Source organism: Aspergillus japonicus, assembly GCF_003184785.1.
Source record: "Aspergillus japonicus CBS 114.51 unplaced genomic scaffold BO86scaffold_5, whole genome shotgun sequence".
Classification (NCBI taxonomy): Eukaryota; Fungi; Ascomycota; class Eurotiomycetes; order Eurotiales; family Aspergillaceae; genus Aspergillus; species Aspergillus japonicus.
In genome coordinates, this window is record NW_020291642.1 from 567,650 (window position 1) to 588,314 (window position 20,665).

The window sequence follows — 20,665 nt, forward strand, 5'->3', positions numbered from 1 at the left end:
CCGTACTCAGTAGAAACCTACCTACGTAAAAGAGGCCCGCCTGGATAAGGAACCGGCCTTAATAACGATGATGACTACTGCATTTAGGCTAGAACCCCATCGGAAACTGGAGACGATCCTCACGCTGAGCAATTGGGGTGGTCGGAGGCGCTGTGAACGGCCAGCCGGGGTCAGGGTTCTCCACAACCAGCCAGGAAGGAGATGGCAAAGAAATGGTCACCAAAGGTCTGCGGCGTACTTAGTTCCTAGTGCGAGTAAATTTTTCATCATTGCCGCAGTAGCAAGGGGGGAAGAGAGAGGGGGGGGGGTTCCGCCCGACAAGAAAGAGTCATACTTTGCCTGCGACCAGACCGCCCGCTTTTTTAAACCAACTTGTAGCCTATGACTCTTTCTTTGATTCTCTTCTCCTACTAGATCTCTTTGCCATTTAAACCCATCCCACCTTGACCTGAACCTTTACTGTCAGTATATTCCCATTGATCTCATATTCAACGTTTGTCGTCGTCTGACTTTGCTTTTACCATTCGCAGCTTTTCGCTATTATATACTACAACCTACCCACTAAACTTACCCCGCCGTATCCTTTTTCACAATGTGCCCTGGTGCAGACCACGAGCCCAATGGGCAGGCCAACGGCGCTGCCCCAAATGCCAATGGTAGGTTCGAATCGCATTAACTCTCTCTCTCTCTCTCTCTCTCTCTCTCTTTCATCGACTGTGGAAGTTCGAACTAACACATCATCAAGGTGAACACCCCGGTTTCACCGGCATCGAGACTCGCCAGAACCCCCACCCCTCTGCTTCCCGCAACCCTTATGGCCACAACGTCGGTGTTACCGACTTCTTGAGCAATGTCTCCCGCTTCAAGATCATTGAGAGTACTCTTCGTGAGGGAGAGCAATTCGCCAACGCTTTCTTCGATACCGAGAAGAAGATCGAGATCGCCAAGGCTTTGGACGACTTTGGTGTTGACTACGTGAGTCATCCTGGTGGTGGAGAAGGTCGAGCCGTCGTGGAGCTTGTGCACTGACCACTTCTCATAGATCGAGCTCACCAGCCCCTGCGCTTCCGAGCAGTCGAGAAAGGACTGTGAGGCCATCTGCAAGCTTGGCCTGAAGGCTAAGGTATGTTAGCTACGCCGCCCACAGATTCAGCCGTTTTCGTTCAGACCTAATGAAACCTAGATTCTCACTCACATCCGTTGCCACATGGACGATGCTAGAGTTGCCGTTGAGACCGGTGTTGATGGAGTGTAAGTTTTTTTTTCAAGGCTTTTGCTTGCGCGAGTAACTCCTAACAAGTCGATAGCGATGTCGTAATTGGAACCTCCTCCTACCTCCGTGAGCACTCTCACGGCAAGGACATGACCTACATCAAGAACACCGCCATCGAAGTTATCGAGTTCGTTAAGTCCAAGGGTATTGAGATCCGTTTCTCCAGTGAGGACTCCTTCCGTTCCGACCTGGTCGACCTCTTGTCCATCTACTCCGCCGTCGACAAGGTTGGTGTCCACCGTGTCGGTATCGCCGATACCGTCGGATGCGCCTCCCCTCGTCAGGTTTACGAGCTCGTCCGTGTGTTGAGAGGTGTCGTGGGTTGCGATATTGAGACCCACTTCCACAACGACACCGGTTGCGCCATTGCCAACGCCTACTGTGCCCTGGAGGCTGGTGCTACTCACATCGATACCTCCGTTCTCGGTATCGGTGAGCGCAATGGTATCACCCCTCTTGGTGGTCTCATGGCCCGCATGATGGTTGCCGACCCCGAGTACGTCAAGAGCAAGTACAAGCTTGAGAAGCTCAAGGAAGTCGAGGACCTCGTCGCCGAGGCCGTTGAAGTCAACATTCCCTTCAACAACTACATCACTGGATTCTGCGCTTTCACCCACAAGGCCGGTATTCACGCCAAGGCCATCCTGAACAACCCTAGCACCTACGAGATCATCAACCCTGCCGATTTCGGCATGAGCAGATATGTCCACTTTGCCTCCCGTCTGACTGGCTGGAACGCCATCAAGTCGCGTGCCCAGCAGCTTAACATCACGATGACGGATGCTCAGTACAAGGAGTGCACTGCCAAGATCAAGGCCCTTGCTGATATTCGTCCCATTGCTGTTGACGATGCCGACAGCATTATCCGCGCCTACTACCGCAACATCAAGTCGGGCGAGAACAAGCCCCTCCTTGACCTTACGGCCGACGAGCAGGCTCAATTCGCTGCCAAGGAGAAGGAGATTGCTGAGCAAATCACTGCTTAAGTCCGTGGCTTGACTGCCTTTCGTTCAATTTGCAAGTGCCGCCATTGAGTCACATCAATGGGATTAGAGGGTCGCGTTTTTAGAGGTTTTCCTTTTCTGTTCCTGTTCATGCTTGCAGCGGGTGGGTCTCTTTCCTGCGGGAAGATGTTTCCATTTTACTTTCATCCTCATGATTTCTACGTTTATGTGTCAAGGATCTTGATCTGGTTGTTATTTCTACGGGGGTTTTAAAAAGTCTTCCTTGTCCCTGACTCAAAAAGAAGGAGATTCGGTGTTGGGGAAGAGATTTTGGGTCCTTTGGTTTTTGGACCGTGTACATACGCAGATATCGATATTTAAACTGCATTTCATACAAGATACTGAGTGCTTGGTGTAGATTTCTCGGGCAATATTCGATGTTTATTCTTTGGTCTGACAGTAGTTGCACTTTTGCAGGAGGGGCTTGGAATAAAGTAGTGGTTTCCGTATGCGGAGTGTGGCATGTGGCATGTGGAAAACGTTGAAGCCGAGGCAGCCTTCCGAGGGGCGGTCTATAGCCGCCGGTTTCCATTTCCATATCCCGACCGAACTAGTTGTGTAGTGACAGTGACAGTGACAGTACCTATACACTGCAGTAACCGCCCGCGGCCCTTTCCTCTCTCCCCAGTTCACTTTCGTCATCCTTTCGGAGGTCGTCCTCAATCGGCTCTCCACCCCCATCTTCTTCTTATCGACTGTCCATTCATTCATACATAATGGCATCGTCTGTTCTTCCTGTTGCCTTGCAGAACAAACTGCTTGGCTACAGCAGGGCTCCCAACTCGCAACTCGCAGCTCTGCAACTGGATGTGTAAGTTCATGAGATCATCTGCACCGCATTGCCTTTCCCCGCGTGGCAGCGCGGACAGTCCCTAGCCCATGGGGCGACTATCAAGTTTGTCCTTGGTTCCGGTCTCACTAACAACTCTTTCCTTCGCGTCGTAGTATTCGGAATATTGTTTTCATTTTATTCATTCTCCGCTACGTCCGCAAGGCATATCATTCACTGCGCGGCTACGGCCTCTTCGGCAGCATCCGCAATGTCTACTCCGCCATTCGGCTCTTCTGCTACTCTGCGTTCTTGCGATTCCCCGGCGTTAAGGGCCAGGTTGACAAGCAAGTGTCCACAGCGATCGAGGGCTTAGAGTCGAAACTCATCGCCAGTGGTCCTGGTGTTACCAGGTATCTGACTCTACCCAAGGAAGGATGGTCGGCTGAGCAGATTCGCGCCGAGTTAGGCAACTTGGCGAATATGGAACATACACGCTGGGAGGATGGTCGCGTCAGCGGTGCCGTGTATCATGGTGGCCAGGATCTCCTGAAGCTACAAGCGGAAGCCTTCGGCCAGTTCGGTGTCGCGAATCCCATTCACCCAGATGTGTTCCCTGGTGTCCGGAAGATGGAAGCTGAAGTTGTCGCTATGGTACTTATCCCTCTCCTTTGAACATCATGGAATTGTCAGCTCACGCATGTCACCCAGGTCCTCGAGCTGTTCAATGCCCCCTCTGATGGCGCGGGTGTCACGACCAGCGGCGGAACAGAATCTATCATCATGGCTTGCCTTGCTGCACGACAGAAAGCATATACCGAACGGGGTGTCACCGAGCCCGAGATGTGAGTAGAGATGCTTCGCAAATCATGTGCACCCATCAATTTGCTGATACCTTCTGAAGGATTATTCCCGACACCGCCCACGCTGCCTTTATCAAGGCTTGCAACTACTTCAAGATTAAGCTCCACCGCGTTGCTTGCCCGGCCCCGGACTATAAGGTTCATATTCCATCCGTCCGGCGGTTGATCAACTCCAACACTGTTCTCATTGTCGGATCTGCGCCGAATTTCCCTCATGGTATCGTTGATGATATTCCAGCTCTGTCTCGACTGGCGACCTCGTATAAAATCCCCCTACATGTCGACTGTTGTCTGGGCTCCTTTGTTATCGCGTTTCTCAAGAAAGCGGGCTTCGCCTCTCCTTATGAGGAAGAGGGCGGCTTTGATTTCCGTCTACCCGGTGTGACCAGCATTAGCGTGGACACCCACAAATATGGCTTCGCGCCCAAGGGCAACTCTGTGCTTCTGTACCGCAACAAGGTATACCGCAGCTATCAGTACTTCATCTACCCTGACTGGTCTGGGGGCGTTTATGCATCTCCATCCATCGCCGGCTCGCGTCCGGGTGCGCTGATCGCAGGCTGCTGGGCTAGTCTGATGAATGTGGGTGAATCTGGTTACATCAAGAGTTGTCACGAAATCGTGAGCGCAGCGAAGAAATTTGAGTCGTCAATCAAGGAGCACTCGATCTTGTCGAAGAACCTGGAGATTGTCGGAAAGCCCATGGTCAGCGTCGTCGCCTTCGAAAGCAAGAATGATGCCGTTGATATCTACGATATTGCTGATGATTTATCCGCAAAGGGCTGGCACCTGAACGCTCTTCAGACGCCCCCTGCTATCCACGTGGCTTTCACAGTTCCCACAGCCTCAGCAGTGGATGCGCTTACCAATGATTTGGTCGAGGTTCTGGAAAAGGAGTTGGAGAAGGCCGAAGAGAGAAAGCGCCAGGGCAAGTCGTATATTGTCAAACGTGGAGACACCGCAGCTCTCTATGGTGTGGCGGGTAGCATGCCGGACAAAAGCATCGTCAGCCGCCTGGCCGAGGGGTTCCTCGACACTCTGTATAAAGCATAGACAGGTTTTGTGACCTAAGAAAATTGGCATTGTCTATATAGTCTTGGGAAAGCGAGAGGCTGCTCGCGCACGAACTCTTTGAAATGGGGTCGTTTCCTGGTGCAAATAGTTGATTTGCGGTTTCTCGGTGTCATGAGCGGCGTTTGCACGATTTCTATTCTTTCCACAATTGAGTATTATTGTTATCATGAAAAATCCACGCAGCATTGGTATCAGGCATGTTTTGATTCACATGAACAGAGCCATTCTGTAGAACATGGCAGCAAAAGGAATACTATAGTACAAATGACTGGGCCGATATACGATGCAGAAAATCGACCTAGTAAAGCCACAGACAGTTTGGCCGGTGGAGTGGGCCCAAACCAAAAACGACCGCCTCATGCAAAGAGGGACCCAGCAGGGTCTGGCATTCTCCTCAGCCTTGGAAGAGTGCATCCCACCAAAGCTCTCCCCGAAGAAACCTCCAATCCGACGCATAATAAGCCCGACCAGAGGTGCAAGGAGTCAGTCACCGATGCAAGTCATTGCTGGAATATGCGATTGTTATATCCCATCCCCTTCCCCGATTCGACCATCAAAATCGTATATCCAGAAATCCGAACAATCCCTTCTCCCCTCAGAAGGACAGCCCTTGAACGGGAGAAGAGAAGAAAAGGATTTGTGGAGGCTGGGTCAAGCACACGTAAAGCGTAGATTGGACAGAATGAAAAAAACAAAATGCGCAAAACCGAGAAGCAAGCAGCAGAACAATGGGCTAGGACACAACAAAAAGAAAGGCAACAGGAACAGGACAGGACAGGACAAAAGTCAATCCTTGCCGGTTATTTCATGCGGTTCTGTTCTCCTTGTATTCCCGCCCGGAGTACTTCTCGATGTAGTAGCCCGGGTCGGGCTTGCGCTCCAGGCGCACTTCCTGCTTCGTTAACCGCTGGTCGACCTCCTGGACCTCGACCAGCTCCTTGACCTTCATGATCTGACCGGCGACGGAGGGCGAGACGGCGTGGAAGACGGTGGCCATGCGTTTCTTGAGGCCGAGGGCCTTGAGGACGTCGGTGGTGCGGCGGGGGAGACCGATGGCCGAGCGGACGAGGGTGATGCGGAAGTAGCTCATTGTGGATGACGGTGGTTGTGCGGGTTTTTGGGTGGTTCTTTGTGGTTGTGCTGTGGTGTATAGCTCGAGAGAGAGGGGGCTATCAGAGGTAGATTGTTTTCTCGGGGTTGCGGAGGTTTGTTGGGTTGCTATCGAATTTTTGAGGGAGAGATGGTTTCGAGGGACGCGGGCGAGGGAGATTGTTCGATTTGACTCGGTACGCTAATGTTCCGGAGATTGGATTGGATTTTGCGTGATCTCCCTCAATTGCTCAAGAGTAGCCGATTACCGCGTGTCTGGAAGAAATATTGTTGCTATTGTTGCTGCTGCTGCTGCTGCTGCGCTGCGCTCCATCGCGATCGCTCCGGCCGCAAAATTCCCGCTCTTCCGTCGGTCTGCCAGGCGGAGAGTCACGTGAGGTAGGCTTTCTGCCGGGGGTTCGAGTGGCTTGCGTCGGTCGGTCGGCGGGAATTACGGGGGGAGGAGTAGTTACTCCGTGCTATCGAACAGCTTTGCAAGAACATCGAGAGGGATTTTCCAGCTGTGTGGTAAGATTTGAGGATGAGCCATTGGTCAGTGTTATTCCTACCGTTTGAATGGATAGGGCGAGTTTTGATACTGATATTTGCGTCATTCGACTTTATAGATTCCTTATATTAAAAAGCGCTGCGCGTGTCAAGAGGGGTTTCTCCATTCGTTCTATACAAGTCGCCTGTCGCTCTGATCTCACCTTACGCCCATACAGCCTTGCAGGTGCACTGAGCTCCTGTTCATGAGATACGACACATAACACAGAGCTACCTGGTCAGAATACTTACTCAACGTCGATATAATCCGCAGCCTGCTTGCAGCATACTCACCCGTACCTCTCGGAGCTTAAGCCAGCTTCCCGGATCGCGACCCTTTTGATGGTACACCTCCACACGGGCGTCTAAATACACATCGCCTTCATTGAAAACGACAGAACTCCGACCGCAAATGGCGCGGGGTGAAGACAACAATGGCACGGTGGCCATGCCCCGACTGGAAGACATCCTTCGGTACCCGGAGGACCTGGACAAGATCGTTGCCCTGAAAGCCGAGTACTCGCGGAAGAAAGGCGCCGTCGATGCGCAGCTGCGCGAGGGGCTGCGGGACCAGCTGGAGTCCGTCCAGCGCAGCATCAATGCGCTCACCGAGGGCCAGCGGCAGGTGACCAAGACCAAGGACGAGCTGCAAGGCATCGACAAGCTGTGCGCCGAGTCCCAGAACAGCGTGGAGGACTTCTCGCAGATCGACAAGCTGGCCAAGGTGCAGCGGAACTTCGAGGCGACGCTCATGATGAAGAAAGGGCTGGAGATGTTCAGCGAGAACCTGGCGGTGGTCGAGGATCTCCTGCGCGAGGACGACGACGACCTGGAGAACCAACCCAATCTGTTGAAGGCCCACATGCAGATCTCCCGGCTGCGCGACTTCCGGGACGAGGCGATGGATCAGATCCGCAAGGCGCAGGACCCGAGCAGTGAGCAGACGCTGGGGGATTTTTTTCAAGGCCTGGATTCTGTCATCGACTGGTTCGATGATCATCTGGGCACCGCCTGCATGAACCTCATCCCGCTGGTGCAGTCGGACAACCCGGGCATGGTCGTTCGGCTGGCGGTGGTGGTGATGAACGAAGAGAAGAACGACGAGAGGGTTCGGGCGCTGCAAGAGGCGCAGAAGGACCACCAGGACCTGGCCGATCGGTTCAAATCGATGAACGTGGGGCCCAAGACCGTGCGGGGCTACAAGGAGAAGTTCCTGAAGGCCATTGAATTCTACGCCCAGAACCAGTTCGAAGAGGCCAAGGAGGAGTTCCTGTCCAACCCCGACAATCTGGACAAAAGCTTCCGGTGGTTCTTCAATGATCTTTACACGGTTCAGCAAGGTATGCAGCCGCTGATGCCGAAGAAGTGGAAGATCTACAAAACGTACACGAATATGTATCATCGCATGATCCACGATCTCTTCATCGGGATGATCAACGACCCGGAGCTGCCGGCCGACAACCTGCTCGCCATCATCCACTGGACGGAGAAGTACTACAAGAAGATGGCCAAGCTGGGCTGGCAACCGGCCGACCTCCAACCTAATCTGCTCGACGACCGCGAGCCCGAGCTGATCCGGCAGTGGCAGAACATCATCATCCGTGCCGTGGAAGACTGGACGCAGCGGATCGCCGAAACTGAGAAGAAGAATCTCGTGGAGCGGATCCCGGACTCGCTGGACACCAACCCGGAGGGCTGCTTCCGGACCAAGACGCTCCCCGACATGTGGCGGATGCTGCACGAGCAGATCATGGCGTCGGGGGCCTCGTCGCGGACGGACGTTGTGGAGGGGATCATCGACGCCATGTTCGCGGTGCTGAAGGGCCGCCAGACGGCGTGGCAGGCGCTCGTGGACGAGGAGTGCGCCAAGTACAAGGCAGCCGGCGGGGACCAGCTCGACGGGCTGCAGCTGCTGCAGGACTGGCTGATCGCGATCGCGAACGACCAGATCGCGTGCATCGACGACAACGAGGAGACGGGCCAGCTGGGCTACCTGACGCGGTTCAAGCGAGACTTCGAGACGATCGTGGACCCCAAGTACATGGCGGGGCGGGCGCTGCCGGAGCTGGAGGCGCTGCGCGACGGCTACGTCGACCTCAGCACCCACTGCCTCAACCAGTTCGTCGAGCTCGTCTTCGCCGTCGACTTCCGCACCACCATCCCGGACTTCTTCACCCCGAAGTGGTACGGCGACTTCGCCGTCAAGCGCATCACCTCCACCTTCGAGGACTACATGGCCGACTACACCCCGGTGCTGCACCCGTCCCTCATCGACATCCTCGTCGAGGAGCTCTCCGACGAGCTCCTCGTCCGCTACCTCGCCTCCGTCCGCAACCGCGGCGTCAAGTTCCGCCGCCACGCCGACCCCTACACCGACAAGTTCAAGGACGACGTCCTCACCGTCTTCGCCTTCTTCCAGAAATACCCGGATTCCTTCGCCGGCACCATCAAGCAGAAGTGGCGCCTCGTCGACTGGCTGGTCCGCCTGCTCGAGGCCGACAAGGGCCCCGCCCTCGTCGCCGTCTACGAGAGCTTCAAGACCGAGTACTGGGACCTGCAGCTCTCCTGGGTCGAGGCCGTCGTGCGCACCCGCGACGATTTCGAGCGCAGCATGGTCAGCGCCATCAAGGCCAAGGCGGCGGAACTGTCGGTCGAACGGGGCATGGAGACGCTCATGAGCAAGGTCCGGTGATTTTTTCCAGAGGTTTTTGTTTTTCTCTCGGTGTGTGTGTGCTGTGTCGACTTGCTCTCCGGCCTTGGGCAGGAAAGGAACCGGCTGGCCTGTTCGGTGCCGTGGCATTTCTGGTTGTCTGTTTCCAGCGTGGCGTTTAGGTGTCCCGCCCGGAGAAGAGGGTTTTGGGTATTGTTGGTTGCTTATAAACAAACCGCCTTATATAAATACAGAGGAAAAGTAGGCTGCGTTTCCTTAGATCAAACAAATAGCATTGGTCAGATTCTGTTTCTGCATTCAGTTGTAGGAAGGCCGGCAAGTAGAGCTGTAGATAGAGTAGACATGTTTTTCAGACGAACCTCTAGAATGTACATACGAGGGGGTACAAACACCCGGACGTATATTGAACCAAACAAGCCCCCCCTTCCCCAATTTCCAATAAAATCCTTCCCTTCCCAGCCCCTTTCTCTCTTGTATCATCATAGCAAGCTTCTTTGCGCAATAACCTTGAGCATCATTCTCCGCGCTTTCCCCACCGGGGTGGATTGATCACACTGGCGGTAATATCCACCGGGGCTGAGCTGAAGTGATTCTAGCCGAACATTCTTGGCCCAGACGAATGCATTGGGCTTGGCGGGAGGGCTACCTGACGTTCCTTGGGCGCTTCCCGTGGGGGTCTTCGGCGATCCCACATGCTCACCCTCGTAATCATCTTCTCCTTCCAAACACTCATGAAAGACATCCGTTTCCCACCGGAACTGCTCGTCCATGGTTTGCTCGCAGCGCGGCATCGTCCTCTCTTCGTCGAGATAATAGTCCCGAAAATGGTCGATGAGACCGCGGACGTCCACCGCGTGTTGCAGTATATTATCACCCACCCGAACACTCGTGCTTGCCAAGGTGGTATGTATTTGGTGGACTTTCCATCCTCTCTTGTCCTTGGGGGCCGGGAGTCGTCGCGCGTTGTTTGGTTTGGAAAGCCGGGAAACGTCTTCCAGTGATTCTTCATGAGAAGAAGAAGACGAGGACTTCGTCACGGAAGATGATTCCGAACCGATTTCAACTACGTCCGCCGAGGCTGACTCCGCAGCCAGCTCCTCGTCCCCCGGCTGCTCGGTAGGAGGCGGCTGATCGTCCTCCAGCCGGTAGGCCGAAATCTCGTCCTCATCGCTGTGATCGTCCCAAAGGAAGCCGGCTTGGTGGAAGCTCCGGCGGAGATACATCAAGAAGTAGTGAAGGCGGAGAGTGGGATCGACAGGAACCGTGCAGAGGTGACGGGCTGCCTTGGGCGAAGGGAAGCCGACCAGGCTCTCAAAGGAGACGGTGAGTGGTCGGGGCCGGGTCCCGAGGAATAATGCCAAAGACTTGTCTTGTTGTGAGGGCTCGGCGGGAATATACCCGGCGAGTTGTCGGAAGGCCTCTTGATCTGCCAGGCGCCTGATGGCATCAAGATCGAGGGTCTCGAGGAATTGACAGGCCTCTTGAACGCGTGCTTCGGTGTGTAGTGTCATCATCCCCACGGTCAGATGTAGAGTGCCGGGCGGGCGGAGATTGCGACGCCCCAATACGCCGCCTGGTAGATAGTTGCCAAATGTGTGGTATGCCGTCACCCATTGCTGGAGAGCGCTGCCTTCAAACACAGGTATCACGAATATGTGCTTTTTGTGGTAAGCTTGGTTCAAGCTAAGTTTCCGTTGGCTGACAATGACGGCCTTAGAATCAGGGCGCGCGTAGTGACGGGCAGGACAATAATTGAATGTTATCTTTGAGGTGATATACCTCAAGGAGGGCCGGGAGGCGGACATCTAGGATCGGTGTGCGGTGGTGATCGCTATTGACGAAATAACATTGTAGATCGAGAGATTGGAGGAAGGTTAGCTGAGCAACACGGCCAGCATGATGCGGCGGAACCTGTCATCCGAAACTAAGAGAGTGTGCGCGAAGACTCAACAGCGTGTGGTAGCAGGCAACATCCATAAATGCGAAGGAAGTAGGGAGAAGTAAAGAAAGAAGAGATGGAGCAAGACAATTCGAGGTTCTCAGAAGGTGGAGTGCTGGAGCCCACCTGGCAATGGAAAGAAGATGGAAGTTGGTTGTGGTCGGAGCGGCTGCCGTCAGAGCAATCCAATCAGAGTGCGAGGCAGCTTACCTTATGCTGTGATGAAATCATCTCCGCTTTTCCCCCCATTTCTCCAGTCGCAATAGTGCTCTTTCACTTCAGTCTGTCTTGCTCATTTCTTCTCTTACCTATCTTAGCTTCTCCTCTAGCATTCTCTACCAGACAATCACCACCTATCATCAATCATGTACTCTCGTGCCTCCCGCGCCATCGTGGCCGCCGTCGCTCGTCCAGCTCTCCGCACCGGCGCCGGTGCTCACCTCGCACCAGCAGCAACAGCCACAGCAGCAGTTGCTTCCCTGCCTTCGCAATTGACCCCTTCCACATCTCGATTCCTTCTTCCGCAACGAAGCTTCCACTCCACTCCCTCAACCCGCAAAGGCATCTTCCCCGACTCCGCCGACCCCGCGGCCCCGAACCCGCAATCGCACAACGTCGCCGGCGCCGCCGCCCACGTCTCGGAGCCGTCCCCATTGACCGATGGGCAGTACCATGACTACGCCGAGCACTACCTGAACACCGTTCTCGAGGAGGTGGAATCTCGTCAGGAGGAGGGCTCAGAGATTGAGGCCGAGTATAGTGTGCGTTTTTGCCCTTCCCCTCTCCCCCCACCTTCATTCAAGCTAACATCTTGCCCGTGTGTGTGGGCGCTAATATATTCCAGGCCGGAGTCATGAACGTCACCGTCCCCGGCGTAGGGGTATACGTGCTCAACAAGCAGCCCCCCAACAAGCAAATCTGGCTGAGCTCGCCCATCTCCGGCCCCAAGCGGTTCGACTGGGTGCTCGAGGGCGACCAGATGCATGAGAAGCAGGACTCTCGGCCGTTCGCCAACGGGCAGTGGATCTATCTGCGCGACGGCACGAATCTGACCGATCTGTTGAACCATGAATTGACCTTGAACCTGCCGAAGGATATTTACAGTGAGTTGGATTAGTGGGACGGTGCATCATTGTCAGGAATATATGGGATTTTCGTTGCATTGAAGAGATGATTTTACGAGGTGGTTTTTACTATAAGAAAGGGGTCATGTAAATTATTGACTGTGCTAGGGAGAATTTCTGGAGACTTTGCTTTTTTTCGTTATTTCGACTGTCAGGTAACCGCTAGACCAATTGATATACGATTTCGAGATGAGTTGGTTGGGATGGTCCGCTTGCTGCGCACATCTGTAGGCTGTGTAGTCTTGCTCTCCAAGCCAGTGGATGACATCTGATTGGCTTTGTTGCGACCAACTTGTGGTTGAGAGGTTTACACGGGACGAGAGAATAGCCTAACGTCCGGCCACCCAGTGTTTGCGACCAGAATTGGCGACCCGCTGTGCGTCGATGGATGTCCATGATGGGGCAGGCCATATGTATGGACCCAGTCGTGACTGCCCACAGTCATCGCAGCCCAACCATCTCCAGGACAGCTGAGCGAGTACAAGCCTGCCCGGCCGATGACGCTCGGTTTGGGCGTGACCGCACGCCCATCTCACAACGAACCATCCCAGCATAACAGTCCACTGGGCATATGATTGATGAACCCGCGATCGGCAAGACCAATTCATCCCGCGCAGCCCACCCCCCTGTGAGTGATACTCAACTCAACTCGATCGATCGCAGTCTGCCAGAGGAAAAAAAAGCGCTCTGATTCCGCCGATCGGTAACAACGAGGTTAAGGACCCTTCAAGCCTGAACGGCAACCGCGCCCGCGGACCCGTTCTTATCGTCATCCTTCACGAGATCAGCCTGCATGGAGGAGAGGATCACAGATTAGCCACAAGCCCGCATAACGTATGGATGTAGTGGCAAAAGAAACTCACCTCGTCGAAAATCACCCGGATCATCAGACTGCAACTAGGACAGACGGCGATTTCCTCGCCGTCGCGGAGGTCGTCGATCGCGATCTCGAACCGATCGCCACACGGGCACGGGTAGTGGTAGATCTGGAGGTTGGGGTCGAAGGTCATGTCTTCGATTTCGATTTCGTCGTAGATGGAGATCGCGTCGTCAGCCATTTTGGATGTGATATGAAGATTTGTGAGTGGATCGGGTAATGGGTTGACTGATATTGACTGATATAAATTCTCTGCTGGGGGGAGGAGGCGTGATCTTGTTCAAATTGGAGATTGATAAAGTTATTTTCCCTTTGGTTTATCGCAAAGGGAAAACTTTTGGCGGGATCGAGTCAGGTGATTTATTGAATGCGGGGTGGCTGATTGGTTATCGTCAGGTACAGTACAGCGGCCATCACCACCTGCACTGTACTTGGATACTACTAGACTACTAGGTACCTTTGATATCTTCGCAGACAAGAGATGAGACTAGCATACGTGGTATTCGCAGTCATGTGAAATAGGGTATCATGTCAAACAATCATCAAGCATCACTCTACCGCAACTCGGCCATCCGCCGTGTCTCGCCTCTCACCCGCTCAACCTCTCGCATCAAAGTCCAGCATCGGCGATAAACCTCTCCCATGGTTTCCGGCTCGGAGCGCATTGAATCTTCAGACGCACCCTCCCCTCTATCGGATTCATCCTCTGCCACAATGCCATACGCTTTTAATTCCTCCAATGCATCCGCACGCCTCTCTTCCAGACGCTCCCGCGTATCCTCAAGATGATCCCAATACCGACCCAGCGCCGCAACAACCTCCGGAGTATGGATCGCGGCCGAAATCTCCAGCTTCATAACACTGATAAATCAGAACAACTTACAGTCAGTCACCGCCTCCATGTCCTCCAAAGGCATAAATCCAGCCTCCATGAAATCGGAGAGACAGAATGACATACCTGAGCCTGCCTTCCAGCCCCTGCGCGACCGTGGCCAAATGCTCTGCCTTGGCCTTCGTGGCCCGAGCGAATGCCCCATGCTTCGCCCGTTCAAGAAGCATCACCGTCCGTTCTAACACCGCAGTTCGCGTCGCCAGAACTTCGGCAGCTGTCGCAGCCATGCGGGTCCGCGCTGCGGGTAATTCGCTCAATTGTCTATGGCGCAGGGCCTGGATGCGCTTGTCCAGCCGCGAGGAGAGTGTGATCTGCTGCGCAACGGTTCTTCTGCTGCCAGTTGCTGTCTGGCGCGTGCGGGCGCGTGTCCGAGGACCTTCCGCGGGTGAAGCGGCGGCGGCGGCGGGTTCATCTGGATCTATTCCTGCATCTGTGATTGCACGCAGATCGCTCAGGTCGGCCAGCAACATGCGGGAAAAAGGCTCAGCAAGATCTGGGAGGCTGGAGTAGAATAGGTCGATGTCTGGAGTGAGGAGTTGAAGGGCGGTGTCGGTGTCGGGCTGATCGTCGTTGTCGGCAGGAAGGTTGATCGCATCGGGGCGGGATTCGAGGTAGAGGTATACGATCGCTGCGGGGTCTTGATACTTTTGTTCGATAAACGAGAATCCACCGTTTCATGTCAGTGGCGCATAATGGCAACATGCAGCAGCAGCATGCTTAGGGGTCACTCCGCTTCCCTTACCTCGTCCGGGAGCTCGCTATCGGGGTCAAATGCCAGTCGTCGCAATGTCTGCTTTGTGATCTTCTTCCTTGCATCGCGGATGCGACAGTCGTTCAATTCCTAGTTCGCAGCATGAAGCCATATTTAGAGGAACGGCTGCTAAGGCTATCGCGGACTACCATGCTGACATACTTCCAAAAGCGCCGTTCTTGCCGGCTGTGCATCATTGGCGCGCGTCGAGCCATCCGGGTTGAGAAACTTTGTAGTCACTTGTTCATAGAGGTGTTTGAATTGAGGGTTGTTCTCAAGAATGACTGGATCGCACGGCGGGATCATCGTTGGGGTAGCGATTGCGGGGGCGGATTTGTGAGGATGTTTCCTTTGCTCGGTCTTGTTGGGGTACTCCGTAGTAGTAGTTGGATCTCCCGGGCCGCGGCGACATTGAGCGGCTCACCGCCCTCTGCTAGGCAACGAGGCCTTCCTTCGAAGCTCCCCACAGAGGCCGGGCTACTTAGAGGGTTTACCACAGACTGTTCCATACGATTACGAACGGAGAAAATGTTCATTTGAAGACCAACGTGGCCTGTATAGCACAAGTAATGCTTCGCAATCGCTTCCGTTTTCACGTTTCTTTCGTAATCATACACAAACCCTCACCACTCCCACCACGCTTTGCTCACTGAATCCAATCACCGTTGCCTGAAAACTGGTCGTTTCGCCAGCTCAAGGCTAAACCGACGACTGTCCAATGAAAGCAAACTCAATCTTCCAACATTGTCACGCTGTGCGGTCGACAGTTATGCGGATCACCCGGCGCATCCCCCGGCCTCGCCTTATGTACAGTTTTGGAGAGTCCGAGGGACACATCGAGCCATCCTCCAGATGTCAAAGGGGTCGCTAGGGAAAAAAGAGAAATGACTTAAGAAACGAACGGTAGCTCATTATTGTATGGAGAACATGGCAAAAAAGACAAACAAGAGTAAAGGGTGTGCGATGGTGAGAGATGAGACTAGCAATGGCTTCAAGTGGTAGGAGCGTATACCACCATCGGCTAAAGCCCCATGGTAGATAAATGGCAGGCTTCCTGCCTAGCAGGCACTTACTCCTCCTCGCTCTCCTCAGAATCATCTTCCGAATCATCGCTACTCTCATTGGCCTCGACAGAGGGGACAGGGTCGGGTGAGCGGCCACCACCTCCCTGTGAGAAGCGCGACAAGTTGCTTTCGAGCATGTTGATCTGCGCCTCCTGCTCATACTTGCTCATGGGTTTGTTCTTCTTGGGCTTTGGGGCAGCAGTCGTAGTGGAAGTCGCCGCAATGGGAGTTGCAACTTCCTCATCCTCCATCACATGAGGCGCGTTCTTCTTGACAAAGCGAAGCAGGAGCACAAGAACCTCGTTGGGAAGCTCATCGATATCAAGCTCAATCTCTGTCTCTTGTGTACCCTTTTCCAAATGTTAGCTTCACGGCCCATCTTCACGGTGAGGGAAAGGGGGGATAGCATACCTTAAGAGCCGGGACGTTGCTCTGAATAATCTTGAGCGCTTCCTGCATCTTCTTGTCGGGAAGACTACTGATTCCATTGGAAATGATCTGCTTTTCCTGGTAGGTGACCCAGCGCTGCTTCTCAGGCTTGGTACTCTTGGTGCTGATCTTCTTGTCCTTCTTGACATTGCTCGAGCTTACACTTCCAGGCTTCTTGACCTCCTTCTTCAAGGGAGGCTTGGACTTGCTGATCTTCTTGGAGCCAGGAGGAGTCTTCTTCTTCTTCTGGGTGATGGCCTCAATCTGACGAGACATCTCTTCCATCTGCTTCTGCAGCAGACTGAGTTTTTCCGCATCGTAATCACTTTCCTCCGCCTCTTCTTCACTCTCTTCCTCGGAAGACTCTGCAGCGCTCTGATGCTCAGGGTGAGGTTCGTGGGTTTCGAGATACCGGGTCTTTTGAGCCCATTTTTGGTTAAATATCTCTTCCAGACGCTGGCCGGCAACATATGTGGGATCGCCGGGGATATTGAACTTGAAACAATTCTTAAAGATCAAGCGCATATCTAATTCAAATTCTCTGGCGTTCTCGTATTGACCAGCCTTCAGTTTGGTCTGTACAGTAGATAGATCCATCGGTTTCTTGATGATGCTGTGGTAGGTAGGGATGTTGAGAGCGACGGGGTCAACAGGATAGTAAAAAGGCGCGGCGTAGTTGAAATGTTTGGGCTTGTACATTTCCTCGCATACTTCGGTACAGAAGCGCAGCTCCCATTGGTATTTCTTCTTCTTCGGCTTTGCAGCGTAGGGAAGATCACGCTTGGGGGGGTGGATGGAGCGTTTGGGACGACCATCTGCATTGGCAGCAGAGTCACGACGAATCAGTGGCAAACCCTCCGGGCCTAGAGCGAAAGTAGTGGACTGAGGAGAGTTGCCGGTAGGGCGTGCCGTACCAGGGCTCGGCGCCGCCCGGGGTTCTCGACGGGCTGCCGAAGTCTTGGGAGGGAGTTTCTTTGCCTTCTTCTCTTCCGGCTCATCAGGTCTGGGGAGATTGTGCATCTGCTTCTCAAAAGTTCCTCTGAGTCTCTGACCCTCAATTGTGACCAAGTGATCGGGGCCGTTGAAGGTTAAGGAGTTTTGGCACATCAGTCTGAAATCATCTATCACAGCCTGTGCGCTTCTGTACTCGTTCAGTTTGAGTTTCCGTTCAATGGTTCCTAGATCCATTGGCTGCTTGATGATTTGCGGATAATGGGGAATGTTTAATTTGATCGGATCCACGGGTTCTCGGTAGAATCGCGAGTCGTGCATGCGTTTCAGGCTCGTAATCGACTTGAGCAAAAATTTGTGTTGAACCTTGGTGATCCCACCATATCCATTGCTCGAGCCAGTGGAGCGGCTTTCATGAGCCGGTGTAGGTGCGCTAGGAGCCTTAAAGTCGGTTGACGACGCGCCTTCTCCGCCAAACTTGGTTCGCTTAGCAGCGGGTTCATCACCATGATCAGTCTCTCGCTCCCTCGTCACCTTCGTCGGGGACGCTGGAACCACCGGAGCGTCACGCATTTCGTGGTCAACGCTTGGAAGAGGCGTCACTGCAGGAATAGATCTAGCAGCATCGCTTTTGGACGGGCTGGTGGAAGGATGGTGGGGAAGTTCTGTTTTCACAGATCCAATATTCTGTGATAACTGTGCAGTGCTCTCCACTTTGGCATCGGACGTATCAGTTGATGGCTTTGACGTATCCGGTGACGCCTGTGTGTTTTTGGGACTAAGGGTGTCCGCGCCCGTGAGCGGAGCCTTCTCAGTAACAGATGCGCTGTTACTTGCAGTAGCCTTGTCTCCCTCGCCAGTCGCAACTGAATCCACGTTTGAAGGTTTTTTATCTTCGGACGCGACGGCTGGCTGTGTGGGTGTGTCTGTACTCGGCAGAGAAGGCGACTTGGGTGGAGAAGCGGTTGCAGACAGACCGTTTGCGACGACAGTTTGTTCGGCACCATGACCATTGACAGCAGCGGACTTCGTGTCTTCCGAGGGCTTCTCAGCACCGTTGACGGGCGCATCGGGCTTCACACCGACTACAGCATCTTGGGAACTATGACGATGGTCAGCGACGAGGCGTAGACAATGACAAGTGAAGTTGCAAAGATACGTACCTTGTGCGATCGACACCGGCAGGCGAGACTCCATTGGGCGACGGCGGCAGTTGAGGCTTCTCCTCCTTGAAGTCAGAAGGGGCCTCCGGAGGCGGCGTCGCCATTTGAGGTCGCTGTGAAGAAAAGCCCGCCTTGGGGTGGCCGAGATACAAAAAATCTAAGCAGGCGGCGATTCCGATGAGAGTCTCGGTTACCCAAGGATTTTAGGAAGCGACGGCAACAACAATCAACTGAATAGGTAACACTCTGCGCTATCACAGACTAATGAATGGATTCGATAAGCGGGCGAGCAAGTAAGCTGATTAGATGACAGATGACAGAAGGGAAAACCGGTTGAATGAGCAGTCCCAGTTTGATGCGACGCCACGGGAGTTGCAGCAGATACAGGAAAGGATGAAGATTAGCGCGGGTCGCAAATGTGGAGAATGCGACAAGGCACTGGGCAAGTACTTATATCGCCAAGAGGCGGCGAGCGGTAAATGCAGTAGTCACGTGGGCGGCAAGCGTGGGTTAGCTAAGCGGAAGGCAGCGGCGCCAGACGGATGTAAAAGAAAACGATATCAGAACCGTATGGGAACAGGGGGAATGAAGAGGAATTGAGATAAGATGGCAATCAAGGGAAAGTCACTGAAGGCCTGGAGTTGTTGAGATGTTCAACCGTCAATCAACACACGTGCCCTTGTTCGTGCCTTAGGCCGATGAAAGGTTTTGGCGACGCGTTGGTGAAGAGAAAGGGAAGGACACGGATGGAATTGGGTTCGGGAGCTTGGACGGAAGTCGTTGCTAATAATAATAAGAAAGGGGAAAGGGGGAAGGTGAAAATAATAAAACCCCAAGGGTAAAAAAAGAAAAAATAAAATAAATTTATCCCAAATAAAATAAGCAGCTGCAGTAGATAGCTGTGGCTGGGATCGAACGGGTGAGCGCGCGACGCGATACAAGACGCGTGAGTAATATCCAGGGGCAACCGAGGATAATACAGGCTGCAACAGCTTAAGAAGCAGAGAAAGGCGAGTGAGGTGGAGGGCGGTCAGAAGAGGAGGAGGGAATGGGGGGTGTGGTGTGTATGGTAGTAAAGTAGGGGAAAAGCGTGACCGGCGCGCAGCTCTCAGCTCTCAGCTCCAGAAACAGAGACAGAGAAAGTCGGAGGGGGTGCTAGAATCCTTAAGTACGAACGGCCGCGTCGCGCCCGTCCGCTCTCTGCCGCTAACTCCATCTGCTACGCTAGTCCCAATTTATCTAGTTCAAGCCATTCTACACCTCCTCATTGGTTCGCCGATGACGCGTTCGACGGATTTCCGGTTACTATTGGTCGTATCCGACCCTGGTCTTTGTCGGAAACATCCTCGAAGCCAGACACCAAGACAGAGAGTGTAATGGTAAAAAGGAAAAAAAAAAAAAAATTCGAGGTTGTCCACTCGGTGAGTGATGGATGAGGACGGCACCTTCGAAAACAAAAGCAACTGATCCAGATCACTGAAAGGTGGGACTACCGATATGCACCCTGTGAGTCCATCGACCAGATACATCACTATGGTACCTTGGCCAAGTGAGATCAGATATGACATACCCGATTAAAGTGTGTTAGGCCTTCAGCGGTGGGAGGATGCATCATGGATCTAATGGGAAGCTTACAGACCTGCTGGCCGCCCGAAGCCAGGATGTGTTGGTCTGCTGACCTGGTGTAACCCCAGGGTTGAGCCCTGAGCCCTCCTTGCATCGCATCCGGTTTAGTCCGAATGCTGATGTAACCAGCCCCTTGGGTCGTTGCAAATCAAATCTCCGAGTGGCCAGGTCCGAACATTCAACGGATTTAACGGATTTGTCATGCTCATAAGAACGCGCATCGATGAGTTGGAAACAGTGTGTTTGTGTCGTGGAGGTGAGAGATTCGTAGAGGTTCCCGCCACTATCATCAAATCAGACGCTGGACCTCACCGAGGACATGACGCCTTTAGGTCATGGGTTTCGATGAGTATGACACATATCGATTTCCGGTCGCTCGGCGCTTCTCGAAAGGATGACTCGTCTAGGCAGCCGTTCACAAACCATGGCGCCTGTTATTTTGATTAGCCATACTGTTGGGTTGCTCCATTAGGTCGGTCATGTCTTGTAGCAGTTGAGAATTTTTTGTTCTCAGGGAGAAGAGGGACTTGAAGATTTGAAGGCTGTGGCACATCTGTTCC

The 20,665-nt window shown here is 53.6% G+C and overlaps 8 protein-coding genes across 8 annotated transcripts; 4 read left to right on the forward strand and 4 right to left on the reverse strand.

The window, feature by feature from the left end:
• Positions 1-379: 379 nt before the first annotated feature.
• hcsA (homocitrate synthase) lies at positions 380-2,615 on the forward strand. The gene is made up of 6 exons (XM_025668733.1): positions 380-461; positions 531-656; positions 746-975; positions 1,043-1,123; positions 1,184-1,251; positions 1,308-2,615. Exons 2-6 carry the CDS (start codon positions 593-595, stop codon positions 2,257-2,259), a joined length of 1,395 nt encoding a protein of 464 aa, XP_025531574.1. The 5' UTR covers positions 380-461; positions 531-592; the 3' UTR covers positions 2,260-2,615.
• A 265-nt stretch (positions 2,616-2,880) lies between these two features.
• BO86DRAFT_330999 (sphinganine-1-phosphate aldolase DPL1) lies at positions 2,881-5,173 on the forward strand. Its single transcript, XM_025668734.1, has 4 exons — positions 2,881-3,088; positions 3,223-3,700; positions 3,758-3,891; positions 3,951-5,173. Exons 1-4 carry the CDS (start codon positions 2,994-2,996, stop codon positions 4,960-4,962), a joined length of 1,719 nt encoding a protein of 572 aa, XP_025531575.1. The 5' UTR covers positions 2,881-2,993; the 3' UTR covers positions 4,963-5,173.
• A 615-nt stretch (positions 5,174-5,788) lies between these two features.
• Positions 5,789-6,073, reverse strand: BO86DRAFT_304269 (mitochondrial 54S ribosomal protein uL30m; the record flags this gene model as incomplete). Its single annotated transcript, XM_025667608.1, has 1 exon — positions 5,789-6,073. The coding sequence occupies one exon, from the start codon at positions 6,071-6,073 to the stop codon at positions 5,789-5,791; it is 285 nt and encodes a 94-aa protein (XP_025531576.1).
• A 489-nt stretch (positions 6,074-6,562) lies between these two features.
• On the forward strand, positions 6,563-9,731 carry BO86DRAFT_385976 (SNARE-binding exocyst subunit SEC6). The gene is made up of 3 exons (XM_025671230.1): positions 6,563-6,624; positions 6,699-9,542; positions 9,648-9,731. The coding sequence occupies exon 2, from the start codon at positions 7,031-7,033 to the stop codon at positions 9,308-9,310; it is 2,280 nt and encodes a 759-aa protein (XP_025531577.1). The 5' UTR covers positions 6,563-6,624; positions 6,699-7,030; the 3' UTR covers positions 9,311-9,542; positions 9,648-9,731.
• On the reverse strand, positions 9,594-11,199 carry BO86DRAFT_164081 (uncharacterized protein). The gene has a single exon (XM_025666442.1). The coding sequence runs from the start codon at positions 11,092-11,094 to the stop codon at positions 9,769-9,771; it is 1,326 nt and encodes a 441-aa protein (XP_025531578.1). The 5' UTR covers positions 11,095-11,199; the 3' UTR covers positions 9,594-9,768.
• Positions 11,200-11,494: 295 nt separating this feature from the next.
• Positions 11,495-12,513, forward strand: BO86DRAFT_164100 (frataxin family protein). Its single transcript, XM_025666443.1, has 2 exons — positions 11,495-11,989; positions 12,073-12,513. The coding sequence occupies exons 1-2, from the start codon at positions 11,594-11,596 to the stop codon at positions 12,343-12,345; spliced, it is 669 nt and encodes a 222-aa protein (XP_025531579.1). The 5' UTR covers positions 11,495-11,593; the 3' UTR covers positions 12,346-12,513.
• A 645-nt stretch (positions 12,514-13,158) lies between these two features.
• Positions 13,159-15,178, reverse strand: BO86DRAFT_303840 (zf-CSL-domain-containing protein; the record flags this gene model as incomplete). Its single annotated transcript, XM_025667593.1, has 5 exons — positions 13,159-13,467; positions 13,823-14,090; positions 14,188-14,765; positions 14,864-14,962; positions 15,035-15,178. The coding sequence occupies 5 exons, from the start codon at positions 15,176-15,178 to the stop codon at positions 13,159-13,161; spliced, it is 1,398 nt and encodes a 465-aa protein (XP_025531580.1).
• Positions 15,179-15,743: 565 nt separating this feature from the next.
• BO86DRAFT_164158 (putative transcription regulator BDF1) lies at positions 15,744-18,684 on the reverse strand. Its single transcript, XM_025666444.1, has 3 exons — positions 18,480-18,684; positions 16,348-18,418; positions 15,744-16,286 (listed from the first exon to the last, which is right to left on the reverse strand). The coding sequence occupies exons 1-3, from the start codon at positions 18,581-18,583 to the stop codon at positions 15,942-15,944; spliced, it is 2,520 nt and encodes an 839-aa protein (XP_025531581.1). The 5' UTR covers positions 18,584-18,684; the 3' UTR covers positions 15,744-15,941.
• Positions 18,685-20,665: the final 1,981 nt, after the last annotated feature.